We start from the raw sequence: 22,209 nt of genomic DNA on the forward strand, positions 1-22,209 counted from the left end.
TAACACTCGTTTACAACGAGGATGCAACCAACATGGCGATCAACTGCGGCTAACCCGAGTGTGACGTCAGCTGACACAGACCCATAGGAAGCGTCAGTCTACGTAGGTGTAGGATAATAGCAAACGGTAGGTGGCAGCAGTGCGTCTCAAACGCGTCCAGTTTGCCGAAAGAAAAGAAGAAGAAGACCAGGGGCTTGACGGATTCGGCCTAGTAGGGACTTGTAAACATCTCAAGTCACCTCTCCGGGTTCAAAATGTCTGTGAAACACGCTATTAGCCGTGGCCTCGAGTTGGGCCGGTCAGTCCTTCAGATAGGTCTCCTCAAATCAGGTGGCCGAGTCGCAGCAAAGCTCCGAGTTGACCGTTTGCGTGTGGGCCCGACGGTCCGCACCGTTCAGCCTCAGGCTTTCCTGCCGTCCCGGTACCGATATTACCGCACCTCTCTGAGGGGGCTGGCAGCTCAGCTTCAGTCCGCCGGCTTTAGGAGGAGGTTCGCTGGCGGGTCCTCACGTAATAGGGCCGTGTTTTTAGCTTTTGGCCTCGGAGTGGGGCTTATCGAGCAACAGCTTGAAGATGACAGAAGAAGTGCAGCAACATGTCAGGAGATACAGGTATGGTTTCCCTTCATAAGATTTCTCCACGCCACTTCCATATTTTCAAATGATTGTCAACTAATTAGTTTATTACGATTTAGTAATATAAAGATATTAGATCTGGCTCAATACATTTGTGTAAATGGTTATGCATGTATATGCTTGTGCAGTATAGCCCCCAATACTACAGTCAGTTCAGTTCATATTTTGATGTTGAACTAAAAGTACCAGTTCTTTTAACTGTTTTGTCTCCCAACCTGCAGGCTGTGTTTAGGAAGAAGAGATTTCAGAGCCCTCTCAAGCCATTTACCTCAGGATACAAACTGGAGGATTACATTATTGGAAACCAGATTGGGAAAGGCTCCAATGCAGCTGTGTACGAGGCTGCAGCTCAGTTTGCTCCTTCTCCAAAGGAGAGTAATGGAAAGTGCTTGTTGATGCAGGAGAAGGTTGATGAAGATGGAGAGGAAAATCAGATGGCGCGATCGCTGTCATGCTGCTCCCTCAGAAACTTCCCCCTGGCTATCAAGATGTTGTGGAACTTCGGGGTGAGTACTCTCAGACATGGTTATTTTATTTTACTGTAATGTTATTTCTTTTTTTAATTAATTTCTTTTATTCTATTTTGATGTTTATTTTTTTAATTATTTTGTTTTGTATTGTAATTGTATTTCATTATCATTTTTTCTTGAATTTAATTTTACTTACTTTTTATTTTATTTATTCATTTATTAATCTTTGTTTGCAGGCAGGGTCATCGAGCGAGGCCATATTGAAATCCATGTCACAGGAGCTGGTTCCTGCAGGTCCTCTCGCCTTAAAGCAGGAAAATGAACTGATTACTCTGGATGGGTAAACGTTGTGTTCTAAGACTGTTGTTATTCTGTAGTCCTGACCCGGGGGCAGGAAACATGTTCATGAACACCTGTTGTCTTTTTTAACATGCAGACAGTTTGGAGTCCTGCCCAAACGAGTGTCAGCGCATCCTAACGTGATTAGAGTGTATCGGGCTTTCACAGCAGATGTCCCGTTGCTGCCCGGAGCCCAGGAAGAGTATCCAGATGTGCTGCCCGCCAGACTCAACCCTGCTGGCCTGGGCAACAATCGCACTCTTTTCCTGGTCATGAAAAAGTAAGACCTGCTATATTTTACTCTAAAATCTTAGATGGGTTACAAATTATAAGGTTTATTTATGTTTTACAGTTCTTATTGTCTCTCAAAACATGTTGTTTACTGCTCCATAGCTATCCCTGCACGCTGCGACAGTACCTGCAAGTGTCCCCACCAGACCGCAGGCAGGGCACTCTGATGCTACTGCAGCTCTTGGAGGGGGTGGACCATCTTTGCAGACAGGGTGTTGCTCACAGGGATCTCAAATCAGACAATATCCTGCTGGAGTTCAACTCAGGTCAGATTTAAACACAAACAGTAACATTTACAGGTTTGTTTCTGTCAGTTATTCAAACTGATTTTGATTTTGTTGCAGATGGTTGCCCCCGTTTAGTAATTACTGACTTCGGCTGCTGTCTGGCTCAGAGTGACTCCAGTCTGCAGCTGCCCTACAACAGCAACTGGGTCACCAGGGGAGGGAATGCCTCCCTTATGGCTCCTGAGGTAACCTGATGTAGTTCTCTGTTACTGGTGTTCAGTCATATGACTTTTGCAGGCTCACAGTCGCTTCTGGTGAATGAATTTGGTGGGAAATAAAGAATCAAAATGACAAATTTTTCACAATTTATATAAGTTCACCCACTAGATGTAAAAGAAAAAAGAAAAGTTGAGCCACGCAAGAAAGATTAAAGTTTTGAACTGGATAAATGCCTGTCAGTTCACTTCCCAGATGTAACAATATTTGTTGCTTTAATTCATATTAGTGTTGTGAAGTGAATCGTGTTGAACACTCACACAAATAGAATACTTGAGTTAAATTTAAATTATTTCTCATGCTGTTTCTGTCTTAGGTGGCTACTGCCGTTCCAGGATGTGGTGTGGTGATTGACTACAGCAAGGCAGATGGCTGGGCTGTGGGTTCCATCTCCTATGAGATATTCGGACAACAGAACCCGTTCTACAGATCAGGAGAACTGGAAAGCACCACCTACCAGGAGAAACAGCTCCCTCCTCTTGCTCCTAGTGTTCCAGCTGATGTGCAACTGGTGGTTCGGTTGCTCCTCAGGAGGAATCCGAGTAAGGTAAAGTGTGGCTTATGGTGGATTTGATTGTGCTCCGTTTGTAGGTGTAAGAAAAAAAATATCAGTGATCATTAAATGTTAGTGTTGTAAAAAAAGTCTTTTACTCCATGTAGCTATGAAAATAACCTGAATGTACGCTGATGCCGTTATCCTTCCTCTGCAGCGCCCCAGTGCCCGTGTAGCAGCTAACATGCTACATCTTAGCCTCTGGGGTCGAAGGGCCTTGGCCAATCAGGACAGTGCTGGCATGAAGAAGCTGGCTGATTGGTTGCTGTGCCAGTCTGCTGTGGTTCTCCTGAAGGGCTGCAGTGGACCTGGTGGGAACCGGGTGGAGGCGGAGCTTCAGAGAAGCTTCCTGGCCAACCTGGACCTGGAAGAGCTGCGCTCTGCTGTAGGCTTCCTCCTCTACGGGCGAGAGCTGCACCGGGCCCGTATTCTGTCTGCATAGGTTCATTCAAACATAACTCAGAGCTAGTGGTGTGGATTTATCAGAGTTTAAAGTCTGATCTTTCTCTCATAGACAAACATATACTTTATAATCGTTTGGATTTTAGTATTAAATCACTGTATTTGGAAGCTGAAGTTCATCGTGATCGACCATCAGTTTGCTTTAGCATGTGAAGCACATTTAAATTCACCCTTTTTTTGTGTGTGTGCACCTCCAAACTCCCTGATGCTGATCTGTATTTCCCACAATATGTTTACAGTGGTTTGTGAATTTCTTTTCATTTATTATTTCTGCAGAGTAAAAAAGCATCTCTAAATGCCCCTCGTGCATAATGCATTATGGATTAATGAGGTTGTTGGTGAAGAAATAACCTGTTTTTAATTATTTATTTAGAGTCTGGAAAGGTATCCCTGACTAATGCAGATCCTGTTATGTTTTCTAAAATTAAAAAAAAAAGCTGTAATGCACTTTATTTACCAGGTAAAAACCCCACACTCACCTTTTACATCTGTGTAGGTGACTTGGACTGGTGAAAGTGGAAACCAGTCCAGATATTTTAAGTAAAACAGTGTTTTTATATTTGTTTGTGTCACTGTGTAGGGGTGATATTAACTATGTTTCTGGTAATACTTATAGAATTAACAGAAAAACCTTCCAGAAAGTAAACCAGGATCATCCAGAGGGCTGACCAACCTGAGGGAGGTGATTGGTCCTTGTTTGCACTTTATGTCCAGATTTGCACCTCTGACAATTATAGTCATGACTTGATTGTTTAAGATATTCTAAATTTAAAGAGACTTAATATTTCTGCTATGATTTACCAAAAATAAGTAGTCTTGTGAGGACAGATTGCTTGAAGAGGTGGGGGAGGAAATGGTACATCGTTTTGTACAAAAATCATGAGATTTTTTAAAGAAAGTTTTAGAAATAAAATGTTTGTGAAAGGCCTGAATGTGTGGTGTGTGTTTTGTCAAGATTAACAGAATTTTTGTGTTCAAGTGTTAAAAATTTTTACCTAAATTAAAGTGTTTTTCTAATATCTATAGCAGGTTTAAGGGATGTATGTGTGTTATTTATTAATTTGACCATTTACTATTAATTTTTTTGCATTTATTTACTATTTTCCTTTGGGATAAAATTTTTTGTTATTGTGGGAAAGTGTACACTTTACACTTTTTTTTAGTACACATGACAAATTATACAAACATACAGAGGGAAAATGACAAGAATAAAAATAGGTATGTTGTAGAAAGAAAATTATGATAAAATAAATATTCTAATAGTGAACAGAATAGAAAATCTTAATTGTCCTTGCACATTAGGTACAGAAAGAAGCTGCAGTGTTTAACACTGAGTATAAATACAGGAGAATAAATATAAATGCATTCATATACACATTTTACATTCAGGATATAAAGTGTTCACAGTTTTTATGCCCCAGGATATCAGCTGTTTTCAGTGTGTTTGTCCTTTTTTAAGCATCTACCTCCTGCCAGAGGGCATGGGGTTAGGTCGGTGCTGTTCTGGGTGTAAGGGCTCAGCAACAATTTCCCTCACCCTTCTCAGATGTGATGGAGGTGTCTTCCAGAAAGGGTAAGCAAGCTAGTGATGCTTTGGACAGTTTTTATGACCCTCTGCACATTTTTTTTGTCTGTCATTGAGCGGGTAGCATACCAAGCAGCAGTTTGTGAGGACATTCTTGAAAATGAAAAGTGCTTTATGTATCACAGAGGGAGAGTTCAGTGTTGTTATAGTTTTGTTTGTTTGTTTTTTCAGGATCTGCTGTAAAAAGCCACCAGTAGCTTCTCCCCCAGGTTGTTTCTTCTCAGGACCCTTTGTAAGTGAAGTCTCTGGGCCTTTTTTTTTCCCACTGCAATTGTGTTGGCAGACCAGGAGAGGTCCTCAGAATGAGAATGAGAATAATGTGAATTCTGTCATCTTTTTTGTTCTGCCGGCGTAAAGCAGTAAATTGTGTTGGGAACACCATCCTGCAAGGCTTTTGACCTCCTTGTCTTGCTTCTCCATACCTTCCAGTAATGAGGCAGATGATTGTGGTATCATCAGCTAATTTAAAGATGAAGATTATGTAATGGTGACAAGATAATAATGATTAAAAAAAACTAGAGGGACAAAATGATGTGACTAAAAATTTATTCTGAACTTTTTTTTTTTCGTCATAAGCTCTATTGAGCTAACAGGATCAGGCAGCAACCGCCTTCATTTGAACTTGAACCAGTCTGCGTTTACATGGATTTCTGTTGGAAGACTGAGACTCACAGCACAGATACAAATCTGCATGCCTCTTGTTTCAGACTAGCCCCATTGGTGAGATGATGAGGTGCTTGTGCTCTAATTAAGGCCTTTAATGAAGGTTTGAAGGTGGAGTGTAGATCTGATTGACAGCTACAAGGTTTAAATGTCAGCTTATCTAAGCAGCTGCATGCAGCATGTAGTTTTCCTGAATCTGTAGTGATTGAGGCCAATCTACAACGTGCTCTCTGATAAAATTAGACTTCAAATTGATGTATCTTGATCAGGAGATGTGGAAAAATTGGCTTTCAGGCAAAAATGTCTCTGGACGCTGACTTGAATAATAAAAAGAAGTTTATTACAAATGTTCAGACATCAAAACAGATTTCTGCAGCAAAATCTGGAGGTCCCAAAGCCAGAACGAAGACCTAAAGACCTGATGTGTCGTTCTGTCTTATATAGGGTTTAAACAAAGAAAATTCCTCAGTCCTGTGTCCTCCAATCATATAGTTTGCCTATAGGATGCTTATTTGCATGGAATGCATGTTCTTGTGTCAATCCAGTCTGTAGGACAGAGAACCTTATATGGTAAAAACCTGAGTGTGTACCATACAAATGCTATGCTTAGACACCTCAAAATCACCCTAGAAAACCCCATGCTGTAGCCTCATGTTGGCTCAGAAATGACATCAAAGTACTTTAAATCAGAATAATTTTTTTTAAGTACTTACTACATTCAGCACCCACACACTGAAACAATCCTCCTCAAAATGGAGTGATGTTTAGCTCATCATTCTGTTAATGCAGTGGCACAGAATGAAGCCAGAGAGAAACTGGAAAGTGGAAGCCAACGCATCGTGGGATGTTCCCCAGCAGCCTCGGCCCATAGCAGCATGACTAAATCGTGACGCGTCACCTTTTTGACCAGGTGGTAGTGGTTCAGTTTTGGGACCTTCTAAGAACCGGTGCTTCCAGTCAGTGACTGCAGACATAAATGTCTCTGCAGTGCATGTCTAAATCTCCTTTGTGTGTGTTTCTGAAGAAAACCAGAGTGTAGGAAGTTTATCTTGATGTGATCTGGATAAACCAGAGTAAGCCCAATTATTTTGGAGTATCTTGTCAATGTGTTAAATGAAATGTGCCAGACTAGTGCCCCTCTGAATCCCACATTTACCTTTTTTTGTCCCACATACCAGCATTCCTGTTTGAACTGGTACTTCTGCAGTTGTGGCAAATCAGGAAAATAATGACCTGAACCAGCTCGTATTAAAAGTTCTGTTGTTCAGGACAGTTTCCCAATCAGCCTCCTGTGTTTGTAATGCATTTATTATTTTTTTATGCAAAGTGTGTGGAAGCATTTCATTCCACTGCTTGAAACAGGGCCAGGCTTAGATTCCCCTAGAGCACATTTGGAGCCCACATTTAATGTAGGCGGTGCATGGCTGAGCCTACGGGTCACTCTGCCATAAGAGACTTTAAGAATAATTTTAATAACAGCAAATTTCACTTTAATTATAGAACAATTTGTCTATTTGTGAAAAAGGACATTGTAATAATATAGCAGTACTTCTGGTTAAACTACCTAAATTAATATTAATAAATTATGGGATTTAGCCAAACAGTAGTTTTGTTCAGAATTGACCCCCTTAAAAAAAACCTTGAAAAAAAAGTTCCAACAACAGCCAACTTCACATTAGAAGAACTTTATTTAGGTCATATTCAGGCTGGTATGTCATGACGTCAACTAAACAGTCAAACTACTAATTAAGACAAACATTTTAGTTTGTAATGTTTGTATAAACACTGTTTCCTGCACAACTTCTAATACTCTTCCCCTTCCTCTTCTCCCTCGCCCTCAATGGAGTCAACTCCCACCTCCTCATAATCCTTCTCCAAAGCTGCCATATCCTCTCTGGCCTCTGAGAACTCTCCCTCCTCCATACCTTCCCCTACATACCAGTGAACAAAGGCACGTTTAGCATACATCAAATCAAACTTATGGTCGAGCCGAGCCCAGGCCTCTGCAATAGCAGTGGTGTTGCTCAGCATGCACACAGCCCTTTGGACCTTGGCCAGGTCCCCCCCAGGAACTACGGTGGGTGGCTGGTAGTTGATGCCAACCTTAAAACCAGTGGGGCACCAGTCTACAAACTGGATGGAGCGCTTTGTTTTGATGGTGGCAATGGCAGCATTGACATCTTTGGGCACCACATCACCGCGGTACAGGAGGCAACAAGCCATGTACTTGCCATGGCGAGGGTCACATTTCACCATCTGATTGGCTGGCTCAAAGCAGGCGTTGGTGATCTCAGCCACAGAGAGCTGCTCATGGTATGCCTTTTCAGCGGAGATGACGGGGGCGTAGGTGGCCAGAGGGAAATGGATACGAGGATATGGCACCAAGTTGGTCTGGAACTCTGTCAGATCAACGTTGAGGGCACCATCAAAACGAAGAGAAGCAGTGATGGAGGACACGATCTGACTAATCAGCCTGTTCAGGTTGGTGTAGGTGGGACGCTCGATGTCGAGATTCCGGCGGCAGATGTCATAGATGGCCTCGTTGTCCACCATGAAGGCACAGTCAGAGTGCTCCAGGGTAGTGTGGGTGGTCAGGATGGAGTTGTAGGGCTCCACCACGGCAGTGGACACCTGGGGAGCCGGGTAGATGGAGAACTCTAGCTTGGACTTCTTGCCATAGTCCACAGAAAGACGCTCCATCAGCAGGGAGGTGAAACCAGAGCCGGTGCCTCCACCGAAGCTGTGGAAAACCAGGAATCCCTGAAGGCCGGTGCACTGATCAGCCTGAGAATAAAAAGACAGGTTGAGACTGAGCTTCCTCATCTACACCATTTTTTATAGATGAACAAAGTATATTTTGTTGTATAGAGATTATATATTCTATATTCTTTTAAACTGTATAATTTTACTTGTGTTAAACTGTATACTTATTTATTTTTTTGATCCTCCGTGTGTCTGGTACATGTGCCAGAATTGACTAAGTTTTCTTGAACTCTTGAACTTAAATTCACCCACCAGTTTGCGGATCCTGTCCAGAACCAGGTCAATGATCTCTTTCCCGATGGTGTAGTGTCCGCGGGCGTAGTTGTTGGCTGCATCTTCTTTGCCAGTGATCAGCTGCTCAGGGTGGAACAGCTGACGGTAAGTCCCAGTGCGAACCTCGTCTAAAGAGACAGATTCAATCAGAAGTTGCAGATTGATTAAAATCAGATGAAAATAGCAGATGCCAATATTTAAAGTGGACTTGATTTAAATGGCATGATCATTTCTACTCATTTTCTTTTTGGATACCTTTGATTGGGTTTGCAGCCATCATAAATAGTTTGAATTGTTTTAGAACAAGGAAGGATTTGGGAGAAATGTTTTCTGATTGGTCAAAGACCCAGAAGTTTGGCCTTTAAGGGCAAAGGAGTGATGATGACTTGTGAAAGCACAGCCTGGAAGTTACTGCAGTTTGAAAAGGAATACTTTTGACAAACATCCAATTCATTGCCTGATATCCAGCTGCAGTTTGTCTTGCATTTCTGATTTCTTCTAGCTGTTTGGGGTTAGAATGAATTGCAGGTGAAAGCAAATGTTTCCTTGTATGAAAGACACCATGTTTAAATGCGGTTTTAATTAACAAGTGAACAAATTTTATCTGACATATCTGCCTTTTCATTGCTGAAATCAACTCACCATGAAAAGGTAGCACATGTTACAAAGAGATGTTATCTAGGGCTAACGGTGGCTAGCAATCACTCCCTTAGCTTAGCAAACAGGTGATGGTTGCTCAGAATCATCCGCCCCTCATTAAAGGATCATTCATGCTCCCATTACAATGCAAAAGTTACTGCCCCCATCCTTCCATGTGTCCTTTACATTGTCATGGCTTTTAGATTATACATCCACTAGAGCATTTGCCTTCAGTTTTAGAAACTGCAAACATGGTGACAGTGGACAAGATCATGATAACGTTAATTCTCAGAAAGGCATGAAAAGAGGCAGCCAAGTAGACCAGTAGTGGTCTGTGCAGCCATTAAATACAGCACGGCTTCTCCTTGGTTCCTTTCGCTGGGTTTCCAGTGGTACTGCTCTGTTTGCTGCGTCAGGGGACACAGGAGCCCCAGTAACAGCCCAAATTACACATTTAAAGGACACAAGAGATGGACAGAAGGCTTTGTATCCCTCTTTAATGTACAGCCTAAAAGAGCCGTAGCTTAACTCTGTCCTGTTGGCCAATGTCCTCATTTGGTCTAAGCAGCAGCAGCTAGCCACTGCCATCCCCTAGCGAGTCCTTTAACTGCCAGCTCTATCATTTGCTAGAGCAAATCTTTCAGCAACTATGATAAATCTCTGCCCGAGTCATCTTATAACTTGGTTTGGGTATGTAAAACCAAAATAACAATTTAAGTGTTGTTACTATATTAACTGTTATCAGCAGCAACGTTTAAGCATTTGTTTGAAAAATTGGTTCTTTTTATTACTGCATTATTAAATGCAAAGAAACTTTATTCTCTTGCTTCTCTCAGAATGTAAATTAAGTCTCTTTCAGCTTCCTCCCACACCTGGTGCCAGCTTCTCGTTTCATCCATTCCTCATAGCACATGCTAAAAAGCTTTAACATTTTACCCTGCAATATTTAAGAGATGTAGGCTACATTTCAGTGGAAAAAAACTTCCACTTTTAAAATCCTTGCAGTCAAAAATGTGCATGCCAAATGTGGATACTCTGCCTAAAGCATTTGGCTATACTAGAAAATCTACAAACTATTATGGGATAGTTGCCAGGCTGCTGAAAAAACTCATGAGCGAGTTAGAGAATAATAAATCAAGTTGCTCCTGTATTAAAAAAAAACACATTTACCAATGACAGTGGGCTCAAGGTCTACAAAAACTGCCCTTGGGACATGCTTTCCAGCCCCAGTCTCGCTGAAGAAGGTGTTAAAAGAGTCGTCTCCTCCGCCGATGGCTTTGTCACTAGGCATCTGTCCATCAGGCTGGATTCCATGTTCCAGGCAGTAAAGCTCCCAGCAGGCATTGCCAATCTGGACACCAGCTTGACCAACGTGGATGGAGATACACTCACGCTGGGAAAATAAAGCAAAGCTCTGACTGTTAAAAAAGAAAAACTAGTCTTCCACTTGTGATGAAAGCAGTTGGTTTAAATGAAAATGTTATTCAAAGCAACACACTGACCAAATAAGCTTTGTGCAGATTTTCTTTCCACTGCAAATATTTCTCCCTACTTAGAATGGAAAGCTTAACAATGAGATCTTATGGTTTTAATAAAAATGAGTCATTACTTAAAGGAGCCCATGCATTCTGTGCTGCGACATCAAAATGCCTACTGCATAGGATTAGTATGGAGAGAAGGGATTATCTAGGTCAGACATGTTGCAGCATGCAGGCGCTTTAAAAAAAAAATAGCCACATTCAGAAGCCCCACTGAGACTGTGGCCTTTTACATTTAAGCTTTATTTGATTTTATTATTTCTGTTAGATTAAATAAACCACTACTGTCCTTATTTTATTAAGCAGTTTTTATTTTATTTAGCATAAAAATTGCAAAGAAATGGATGCAATTAATTTATATGTTAAAGGGCTGAAAAAATATGTAGTACCAACGACTAATGAAGCAAGGAGAAACGCGTGGTCAGAGGGGAGCGTCTAATCTAAGCTGATTTTGAGTAAAGCACGAAGAGGATTAAGCGATGGGCGGTGCAGGAAAACACGTCTCTCTTCATCACGACGTAAATTTGCTTTGTGCAAACCTAATACATTTTCTATACAATTAAACGATGTATATTCTTAATAAGCTGTAAAATATAGGTCGCTGTGTCCTATATTTTACAGCTTATTAAGAATATAATAAGCACAACGTTGCAGAAATTTTGAAAAGACGACCTATTTTTTTTTTTTACAAATTAGAATTTTAGAATAATAATTAACCAAATAAAATGTTCGAAATAAGAAATATAGTCGCGCTTACCATGATTTCTTGTCGATATTATGTTATGTAATGAAACAAGGAGAATGTGCGTGCGCGATGTGCGGTGGCTGAAGCTGCTGTGACGCGCCGCGCTCTGCCTCCAGAACGAGGACAGGTGACGCGCGCAAATCAAAAAGCAGTCTGCCTCTGACGCAGTGACCAATCACGATCCACCAATCACAACCTGACATACCCTTCACCTGAGTGTGTCTCAGTCCACACAGGAACACACAACACACTGACCTGCGTGTGTTTATGTTACCCCCAATCCCAAACCGAAAACTTGAGCACTCGCCCTGAGCCCCTGATGACTAAATGACATCACCTGCATGAGGAGTCGAGGGTGACAGGCCACAAGGGCTCGAAATGCTTTAAATAGGATTGGGACAGCACTTTGAGACCTGCACTGCAAGGAGAGAGACGCCAAAACGAGAGGATTACAATTCTTTAAAAAAAAAAAAAAAATGACAGAAGAGAAGTTGCTGCAGCGACGATTTGTCTGTAAGTATAAAACACTGCAGCCATGATTTATTGTCATGAATGTCTGAAAGAATGTGGCTAATAACAACGTAATATCTCCATCAACAGGGTCTGAAGACCAAACCAAAAAATTAATTTGTCTCAGGATAAAACATGAAGCGCTATTTACGGGCTTCCGCAACGCGTCCTTACAAGGATTTGAGTAAGTGTTGAGTTCTTGTAATCCATATAAAAGTAAATGGGCTGAAAACAAAAGAAAACCAGTGTTGATGAGCAGCATTTGTGTCTGTGTGCGTATGTGTATAGTGTTATCATTGCAGAAATGGGTCTGCAGAAGGTTGTGACCCCCAGCCAGGCTGCAAAGAAATGGGAAAACTTAAAGAAGAAATATAGGGTTAACCTGTTTAATGTTTATGCACATGGGTTGCTGGGTAACGACCCAGCGCCACAATACTGAAGAACATGTTTCACACGTCGGCTTCTCTCGGTAAACTCCGTGTTTCACGTGACATCGCAGTGATTTATGGGTAATTCCTTAGCGAAAGTTGGCATCGATGCTGACTTATGGAAAGGGGGCAGAAAGGGCTCAAAAATGTCCGCCATCATCCCTTGATCACTCACACAATTCCAATTGGAATACCACTGAACCCTCGAGCCCCTCGCGGGAGCGCGCCCGTGAGTGCAGGAGTGCTCAAGTGTTCCATTTGGGATTCGACCTTAGAGTCTGTCCTGCAGGGGCGGCCCCAGAACATGTATGATGCTCTTTATGTTATTATCTTCTTCTTCTTCTTATAATAATAATAATAATAATAATAATAATAATAATAATAATAATAATAAGAAGAAGAAGAAGAAGAAGAAGAAGAAGAAGAAGAAGAAGAAAAAATGTTTTTAATAAGTCTAGATTTTAGGAAATAATTAACTGTTACATTTAATATTGTCATCTAATGTAAAAGAAATTCACAAGGTAAAATTAGTAAAATAAATCTTTAAATGATATTTAATTTTTTTTTTTTTTTTTATCAAGAGTTGATTCAGGACGAGTCTGCATTTTATGCCTTTAACACTGTTGCTCATACTTTTACTTACTTGGCTATTAGTCAAATCACAAGTTTTATTTTGCCATTTCTTCAGCATTCTTTGCCACCTAACTCTTGTCACATCTGGTGGTTTAATGACATTTATGTATTCCTTATAAAATGTAAACAGTCTGCAAAGACAAATATTGTAATGGAAGTAGTCAGCTGGCAAGATGGATGCTGCATTGTGATCAGGAACATGGTGTTGATGTAGAACATCATCATATAGAACATGTTGCATTTACTTCTTGAGCATTTGAGGTTTACCAAAGTAAAGGTCAGTTTGTCAGAATTCAATAGTAGAACTTGGGAAGGCATCTGAGGGGTAGGGGAGCCCTGTGCCACCTCTTTTGGTCCCGCCCTATCATTTAAGCCATGACACCAAATGGAGTTTGAATGCATGTGTGCATGGTTGTTTGTGGTATTTGTCTCTGTCTTGGCTGGCAACCTTTTCAGGCTGTACTCCACCTTTGTGGTAGAAGCTATAGGCTGGGCTCCAGCCCCTCTGTGAACATGCATTGGACTGTGCAGGTGCTGAAAATATATAAATGGAGTGGCAGATTTTACAATTAATGCTGACCCTCAAACTAAAGTGTAAGAAAACTACATAATTTAGCATAATTTTCAACAACACCTTGTTCCTTAATTCATCCACACATGAAAACTCTTGGGGCAGCTTAGTAGCTGCAGTGCTATGTTTGTAATTCACAAAAGACATTTTATACTTTTTAATTATTATTATTATTCATTTAATTCATAAATTATTTCAGTGGCTTTTGGGGGCATTATTAAAGTAATCCAAGTTAATCTAAACAAACTTTCCAATCTTAAGAGAAACTTGCGCCACCAAGCAGTCAAAGACAAAGAACAAGTCTTATCTTCATTATTCTGGAAAGATTGAGAAAAAAACAAACAAAAAACCAGAATGTGATCCACTTCAGCAAAATCAAAGTGTTCATACTCAACATTAACTGGAAAATGAGCGTTTTCATTGAAGTTATAACTGAATTTGAGTTATCATAGTAATTTGGGCTTTTTTCAGGTGATATTGTTGCTACTTGTCATGATATGTTTTGCACTAGACTATATAGTGTCATGCGCAACTATTCATGTTTCCCATTTTGTTGCATTGTAAGCCCATACTCTGATAGAGCCAAGACAAAGCTGCTCTGGATGTACAACACTCTTGAAGTCATGCCACAGATTCTCAGCCGGATTTAGACATTCCCGAAGATTTAAATGTTTGCTCTTAAAGATGCAGCATGTAATCAAGGGACAGAAAAAAATGCTATTGCATTAAAAACTGCTTCTATAATAACTTTACTAAAATAACTGTCACGTTTTTACTCTCTGAGACATTTATATCTACTTACTGTGGGTCCACATACACAGAGCTTTAAAACTGCAGTACAGGCTTTGTTTGAGAAGTGTCAAAACACTGTTTGGAACAAAAAAACAAAGAAGAAGACAGTGCACATGCACACAATGATGAAGTAGTTACCTGGAGAGCAGTCCTACACCCAAGGCCACTGGATCCACTTACAAATGTAAACATGTTTATGGCAGAAAGAATTATGGCCACTGATGACCACCATCCATTAGCAACTGTGCTTGACTTTTGAGGTAATTTCTATGCCCATCTTTACCACTTTATGTCAATCATTTTTACACATTGTCCCTTTGAGTGATGCTTCAGCATTATGCTTCAGGTTGTTGTTATGTTGAATGGTAACCCTCAGTCCCACAACAAATTTTCTGGGACACTGAAACAGGTTTTCAACAACAATTTATCTATTTTTAGTAACATCTACATTTCCTTTAATTCAGTCAAATTTCTCATTCCAAACTGGGGACTGGCATTACATCATCACCACCATGCTTTACTCTGGCGATGAACGACATTGAATTTTCCTTAATGACCACGAAGTTGTGTTTTAGTTTTATTTGACCAGAGTACTTTCATCCACATGTGTGTGGGCTCACCAACCTTTTTAGATAAACTTCAAACAAGTTTTTCTGTTTTCTTCTTGAGGCAATGGCCATATTTCTAAAGTGGTGTAGTGCATAGTTTAAATTGAACAGATACTCCAATTTAAGCTCCTTCTGGGTTACCTTTGACCTGCTTGTTACAGTTGATACCCTCCTTACCTAGTTAATGAATTATGGTAGAGACTCATCAGTTTCATGCTACTTTCATTAATTTATTCTGAATGTTATATTTCAAGTACATGAGTTAGATTTTGTTGGCATAGTCAGTCACTGAAGCAGCAGATACAATTGCATACTATATAAAAATATAAATAATTAATATTCTAATTCTTAAAAATATGTAGATGACAGCATTGTATTGTTGCGTATTTACAGATAATCACAGTATACAACTAAAATAATTCAATGAGCACAGACCTCCGCAAAGATATTGTAATTTATTTTGCCAATGATTGTGCGTTAGGAGCTCCAATGACAAAATTATCTATATCTATGATCTTTTTCCTTTTTTCATTTCGGAGATTTCCTGAAAATTTGATCAAAATCCGCCAATAACTTTTTGAGTCATGTTGCTAACACACAGACAGACGTACGCCGCCGAAAACATGACTGAAGCACAACAGGGAGGCATTTAATGGCCAAAAAATCCACCATAATACAGAAAACTAAAAGTTTGTCATGGTCAGAGGTTTGGGTCAAAGGTTAGTTAAAACTTTGCTCTCCCGACAGAAAGTTCCTCCACGCCCCGCCCACTTGACCCGTGTTGCCTTCAAGCTCCGAAGCGCGTAGTAACTTTGAAATCTTTAACACGGATTGACAAGAATATGGAGAAATCTTTGTCTATTATTTTGATATACGTTGTGTACTCTCAACAGAAAGAGAAGCAGAATATATACATAAATTCAAATATGGATTAATCACTAAACTCCTACACCCCTTTTTTCAATTCCCTTCCATTGACGAGGAACTTAGACATTACGAGCTTATAAAGAAACCCAAAGGCAGCAGAGTAGCAGTCTGTTTTGACAAAGCTCCATATTACACAGTCACCAAAAATGTTGTCAGCATTTAAGAGCCTGAACTTGAGTCGCGCGGCAGCGAACTTTTTCTCTTCCCGGGCACGAAAAACGTCGACTCTATGCAGCGAGAGAAGGGGACTGTGTGTAAACCCAGACAGAAAGTACTCTGGGAAACGCTTCAATGTGCCGCCGAGCGCCGAGTTTGTTGCGCGGGTGTCAGGGATCCCCACCATGGCCAAATTACCCTTCCAGGACTCGGCCGCAGGGCTGGACGCGGCGTTTATTGGAGTTCCGATTGACACCGGAACCTCAAACCGACCCGGTGCAAGGTTCTGGTTTTGTTCTGCTGTAGCTTTCTAGTGGGATTCTGACTGTCACCAGTTATATATTTATGTTCATTCTTTTATTTTTAGATATTTGATTTAATGAATGGCTGTTTATGTATTTATTTAGTAATGTATTTGTTTATTTATATTTAAGATTTATTTCATAAATGTATTTATATTTACATATTTTATGTATGTATTTCTGGGTTTATAATTTTATTTGTTAATTCCTTTATTCAACTTTTTTTTAAACCAGCTTGTTGCAAATTTTGCGACAAACCACTTCTAGTGCTTTTTAAAATTTTTATTTCTTATAGTATGAATGTAATCAATGTATTTGTATCATTAATTAATTTTTACTTATGTATTTTGTTTTATATGATTTATTTGAGTGAATTAATTTTTATTCATTTATTTTTAATTGTAGTTTATATTGTCCTAGTGTTTTTCTTTTTATTATGTTAGACTTTTTTTCCTGTATGTATTTAGCATTTTTGTATAGTTGTAAAAAAAAAAAACAGAAATTAAATTAAAATAAATTTCCCTCTCATCCCACACAGGTTTGGCCCTCGCCAGATCAGAGTAGAGTCTGCCTTGCTGAGGGCGTACAACAGCGGCACCAGGGCAGCACCCTATGAGTCTCTGATGGTTGCTGATATTGGGGATGTAAATGTGAATGTGTACGATCTAAAGGACACCTGCAGACGGATCAGGGAAGCCTACAGAAAGATCCTGGCCACCGGCTGTATCCCACTTACTATGGGTGAGAGTGGCTGAGAGACCTTGATTTGTCTTCTCAGATCCACAGACAGTCAAAGACAACTCAGTAAATCATTTACAGCAAATCAAGGCAAGCTATTCATACAACCCTGTAAACTGTAGAGCATGTTCTAGCAAAGCTCAGATGGTAAAGATATGTTGGTGTCTCCAGGTGGGGATCATACAATTGCATACCCAATACTGCAAGCTGTTGCTGAGAAGTAAGTATACTTCATGGCCCTGAAGTACAAGTTACAAATAGCAAGAGAAAACAACATTTGACAAAACATTGCAGCATTTTACAAAATGCCATTTTTATTTTTACATTTAAGGTAGGAACAGAGTTATTGCTTGTGATTGGACAGAACCCAAATGTGCTGCAGTCATTTCCTGATTCAGGTGCATACAGCTCTGATTAGTCCCCTTAAACTAAGAAAATGTAGTTTTCCTCTGGTGTTACAATATCACATATCAACTTATCACTGGTCAGTTTTTCTCTCTCTTTAATTCTGTCTTAAATCCGCCCAGGTTCAGGGAAGGCATTTGATTTTATGCATCTTGTTTATTTATAGTTTGTTCTTTGTCTGAGAGCCTGAAAATCAGTCATTCAGTTAAGATTTGCAGCTTTATCTCTTGTGCACAGACATTTCTGTAAATTCTCTCGATATTTTAATTATATCGTGTTGTGTAGAAGATTAAACCCCCAAATTCTTTGCAGTCTTACAATTAGATTTTGTGCTGTTAAACTAATATAATGACTCACTGAGTGATGAACCCCCTCCCTGTCTCTATTTTTTAAAGCCTCTGCTTCTCTGGCGATCCTCTTTTAATTCCTGGTCATAACTCATTTTCCCCATTCCAGTATTTTGGGTATGGCTATGGGAATGTTAAAGAGGTTACATAAATAATATTTATTGAGCTTCTACATCTGACATGGCATGTTTGTACTGCTTATATTACATGATTTACAAAGCAATTTATTATTGCACAAGTTTTTTAATGCATATATTATGATGATTTACAATGTTGGATGATTAATGAAATAATTGGTGTCTCAGTGTAGGTGTAACTAAATAAAACATCTCTTTTTGTTGTGTCATTGTTCACATTCTGCACTGTAATAATTTGTCAGGCATGGCCCAGTGGGTTTGGTCCACGTGGACGCTCATGCTGACACCAGTGATGTGGTGCTGGGAGAGAAGATCGGCCACGGGACTCCGTTCAGACGCTGCGTGGAGGAGGGGCTTCTGGACTGCAAGAGAGTGGTTCAGATTGGCCTGCGGGGTTCAGGGTACTCTCCAGACTCGTATGAATGGAGCCGTGCACAGGTGCTCTTAACATACAATTTGGAAATGCAGCAGATTCATCCAACATTATAGTTCCACATCATAACTAAATGTTAAATATAAGCACTTCATAATCTTGCGGTTTGTCCCTTTTTTTTTTTTTTACTCTAAAGGGTTTCCGTGTGGTCCAGGTGGAAGAGTGCTGGTTCAAATCTCTTGCACCTCTGATGTCTGAAGTCAGGGCGCAGATGGGCAGCGGGCCAGTCTACCTGAGTTTTGACATTGATGCTCTTGACCCGGGCTTTGCTCCTGGAACAGGCACACCAGAGATAGCAGGACTCACTCCCATACAGGTGAACACGCTGTGAAATCCTTTAATTATTCTAATTAATTCATCAGATTTTACATTTGAAGAAGAAAATTTTACTTTTTAATACTTGACCCAAGAAATAATGGGCAGAAAATTAAATCTTTTTTAATCTGAAGACTTTATTTGGCTTTTTAACAAAATGTAAAAAATAAAGTAATTAAAAAAAATGCAAAAATGTGCAATTTCTTCGTGTGTGATAGGTCAGAATTATTTTAGTACAAAAGCTATCCACCAGGGGGCAGCAGACAAGCATCAGATCGCATACAACAGGGTGTTGAGCACAAAATGCTGCAGCAGTGATGCACATTATGTGCCAAATATGATACATTAGTGATGAAAAATTAGCTTAATTTTAAGCTAACATTAATTACCATTCTTCTCTGTACGATGCATGAGGGTTTCTTCTCTTCCTGTTTTGGCCCTTTTATCTCCCATTTTACCTGCTTGAGTTTTCTCTGAATTTAACAGCTGGATGAGGATCAGTGACCTGCTGAGAGGTCCACGTCCAGATCCAGTTTCATTCACTCCTTTTGTTGGAGGATTTATAGTTAAATTAATGACAGCCAGCCCCCTAATGCCTGAATTTGTGAAAGCAAACCCAAAGCATTATACTTCCCCCACCATGCTGCACAGTTAATATGACGTTAACTGAAAATATCTCATTGGCCTGCACCTGCATCCAGTTTGGTCAGACTGGTTTTAATCTGAATGCTTATTGACAAATTATTCTTTTGCTTTTATATAAATTTAAGATGATCTTCATCTTTCTGTCATTCCTTTTTTTCATTTTATTTCAGATTATTTACATAAAAAATTAATAAAAGTTTTTTATTATTTAAGTAAATTACCTTCATCTTGATTTTGTCTTACACAAACATGTTGAAATAAGCCGGTGAGTGCTTGTGGTTATTTTTATTTGTCTTTTATTTATTTTATTTATTTTCTTGTTTGGATTCAGGGTGTTGAGATTATTCGGGGCTGTCGTGGTCTGAACCTTATAGGATGTGACCTAGTGGAGGTGTCTCCACCCTATGACACCACAGGTACTTTTCATATTTCATTTTTTGTTAGATTATTATTATTTCATAATATATTTAATGTATTTCTATAACATTTTTGTTTTTTTCTTCCTTTAAACAGGAAACACAGCACTGACTGGAGCCAACCTTCTCTTTGAAATGTTATGTGTTCTCCCAAAAGTGAAGTATCACTGATCTGGTCAGACAGAGAACTACACGGAGTTTTAAGGAAAAAAACAAAACAAAGCCAAACAAAAGAATAATCAGATATCCGACTACCACCAAACAGTCTCTTGAAGTATTTCTTTGGACTTCTAAAGAAGCCAAATTTTGTGTTTTAATCTGTTAGCATGAAGCATTTGATTACAGCCAAAAATCACATACAGATGCTCGGTTGCAGACGGGGGATACTCAGATAGTTTTAATAAAACTTAGTAATATATTCATGTTTTTTAACTGACCCTTTAAATTACTGCTGACATGTTGACAAATGAATAAATCAAGCACATGCTCATCTTGAATTAAGCTTCCTCTTCCTTCATGTAATTTCTGGTGCAAATGGACAACAAACAGTTTTAGCTAATAATAAGAAATTATCTTTTTCATTTTTAAATGTCATTTTATTGTAAGAAATCAAATAGTTTATGTGACTATTATCTCAAAATGTGACTGTCCTCTTTTAACCGACACCTGGTAGTGATGTGTTACTACCACCATAAGGTGGCGACATTATGCCAAGCTGTTTGCAAACCTCTGGGAAACAAGCGCAACACTTCGTTGCTGCTAACAGGTTATAGTGCAAACTGCACGGCCCTGTAAGATTTGATGCTAATGGAGCACAAATATACAAAACATGCAGAGGCAACGAGCTCAACAACCAAAATGTTCTGTGTTGAACCCCCTGAAGAAAATAAAATGAGTTCCACTGTAACCTCTTTAAATTTTTCTTTCCTTTCTTGAGGACAGAAGTAACTATAGAGTAAAAATACAGTAGAGTAGCATAGATATAACAATGGTGGAAGACAGATGGAAGGATGTAGATTTCACCCCAGAATATTAATCAACTGGGTCATTTGAAAAGGTAACAACAGAAAGTGTTCCAAGAAGACAACATGGGATAAACTGGGACAGAACATGAGAAATTTAGGATAATTGTGAATAAAAGGTGATGTAGGAGACGGGGTTGGAGGAGAGATCATGGGATGAGTCAGGATGGAACATGGGAACATCAGTTGGGTCATCAGAGAAAGGTGGAGCACTGAAGGTGTCCTGAGGCTCTTGGGATGACTTGGGATAGAAATCAAGAATATCAGTGGGCCTTGATTTTTAAATTTATTTATTTATGTTCCAGAAATGTCAAAATCATTGTACAAAACATAATGCATACCAAAAAAAAAAAAAGAAACTATCTTCAACACTAATATGAAAAATGTATACATACAAATATAGAAACATACATACACATATCTATACATACTAACACATGTACACCTATGTACACATTTGTACATACAAAACTCCTTATAAATAAAAAATAGTATATATATATATATATATATATATATATATATATATATATATATATATATATATATTGTTGCAAATATTTTATATGCATTCTCATTCATTTACTCATTTATTATTCATTTACTTATTTAAGCATTCTTATTCATTTATTCATTTACATTTTATCCTTAGATTTTAGTAACATGCATTAGGCTCTGCTGTTAATTAATAGAACTACAGCTTAATTGTTATCATTGCTTTGCAGGTTACAGATAGTGCATTCACATAAACAGGAGACAGGGTTACTGGGTTCAGTGCTGGGAGGGTGGCAAGGGACCTTGAAAATTGTTCTGGTGCCCAGCAAGAGAAAGCTACTGAGAAGAAAACAAATAAGCAGAAATAGGGAGGATAAAACTTGTTTTGCAGATCTCACCCAACTGACTGTGGGAAAGAAGAAAACAGCCTGGGAAGAAAAGTGACGGAAGAAGGATGGACCACCTTGCAAAATACACATTCACATGAATGCCCACCACATGCATGCACATAGCCACAATGCTTTGTATCAGTATAAATGAGGAGGGTAACTTAGGTAGGCGGGTCTTTTGGCTGAACCGAAGGTTCCCGACACTTCTGTGTTTTAGCAGACCAGATGCTAAGGCTAACAGGCCTCCATGTATTGTTTTCTTATTACTGGCTTAACAAAGAATTGTCAATTCTACTCAAACTCTGGTGTTTTTTCCTTCTTTTAAAAATGTGGATTTTTGAACACTCCTCCTTCTGATTTACAGGTGGTGAACAAATCTTTTAAAGCCAACAAAGAATATTTTAAAACTTCAATATATATATATATATATACCCTGACACATATACACGTATAACAACACACGTGTTTAACACCTATCTAA

General features: G+C 39.3%; 3 protein-coding genes across 3 annotated transcripts; 2 read left to right on the top strand and 1 right to left on the bottom strand.

Moving 5' to 3' along the window:
* Positions 1-142: 142 nt before the first annotated feature.
* Positions 143-4,276, top strand: pink1 (PTEN induced kinase 1). Its single transcript, XM_042003605.1, has 8 exons — positions 143-611; positions 857-1,141; positions 1,342-1,445; positions 1,542-1,724; positions 1,838-2,001; positions 2,080-2,207; positions 2,555-2,785; positions 2,949-4,276. Exons 1-8 carry the CDS (start codon positions 255-257, stop codon positions 3,231-3,233), a joined length of 1,737 nt encoding a protein of 578 aa, XP_041859539.1. The 5' UTR covers positions 143-254; the 3' UTR covers positions 3,234-4,276.
* Positions 4,277-7,170: 2,894 nt separating this feature from the next.
* LOC121651414 (tubulin alpha-1B chain-like) lies at positions 7,171-11,580 on the bottom strand. Its single transcript, XM_042003606.1, has 4 exons — positions 11,472-11,580; positions 10,347-10,569; positions 8,517-8,665; positions 7,171-8,285 (listed from the first exon to the last, which is right to left on the bottom strand). Exons 1-4 carry the CDS (start codon positions 11,472-11,474, stop codon positions 7,305-7,307), a joined length of 1,356 nt encoding a protein of 451 aa, XP_041859540.1. The 5' UTR covers positions 11,475-11,580; the 3' UTR covers positions 7,171-7,304.
* Positions 11,581-16,034: 4,454 nt separating this feature from the next.
* Positions 16,035-20,319, top strand: agmat (agmatine ureohydrolase (agmatinase)). Its single transcript, XM_042003607.1, has 7 exons — positions 16,035-16,367; positions 16,925-17,127; positions 17,296-17,344; positions 18,256-18,451; positions 18,583-18,762; positions 19,738-19,822; positions 19,920-20,319. The coding sequence occupies exons 1-7, from the start codon at positions 16,075-16,077 to the stop codon at positions 19,991-19,993; spliced, it is 1,080 nt and encodes a 359-aa protein (XP_041859541.1). The 5' UTR covers positions 16,035-16,074; the 3' UTR covers positions 19,994-20,319.
* The last annotated feature ends 1,890 nt before the right edge of the window (positions 20,320-22,209 follow it).

Source organism: Melanotaenia boesemani, chromosome 13, assembly GCF_017639745.1.
Source record: "Melanotaenia boesemani isolate fMelBoe1 chromosome 13, fMelBoe1.pri, whole genome shotgun sequence".
Lineage (NCBI taxonomy): Eukaryota > Metazoa > Chordata > Actinopteri > Atheriniformes > Melanotaeniidae > Melanotaenia > Melanotaenia boesemani.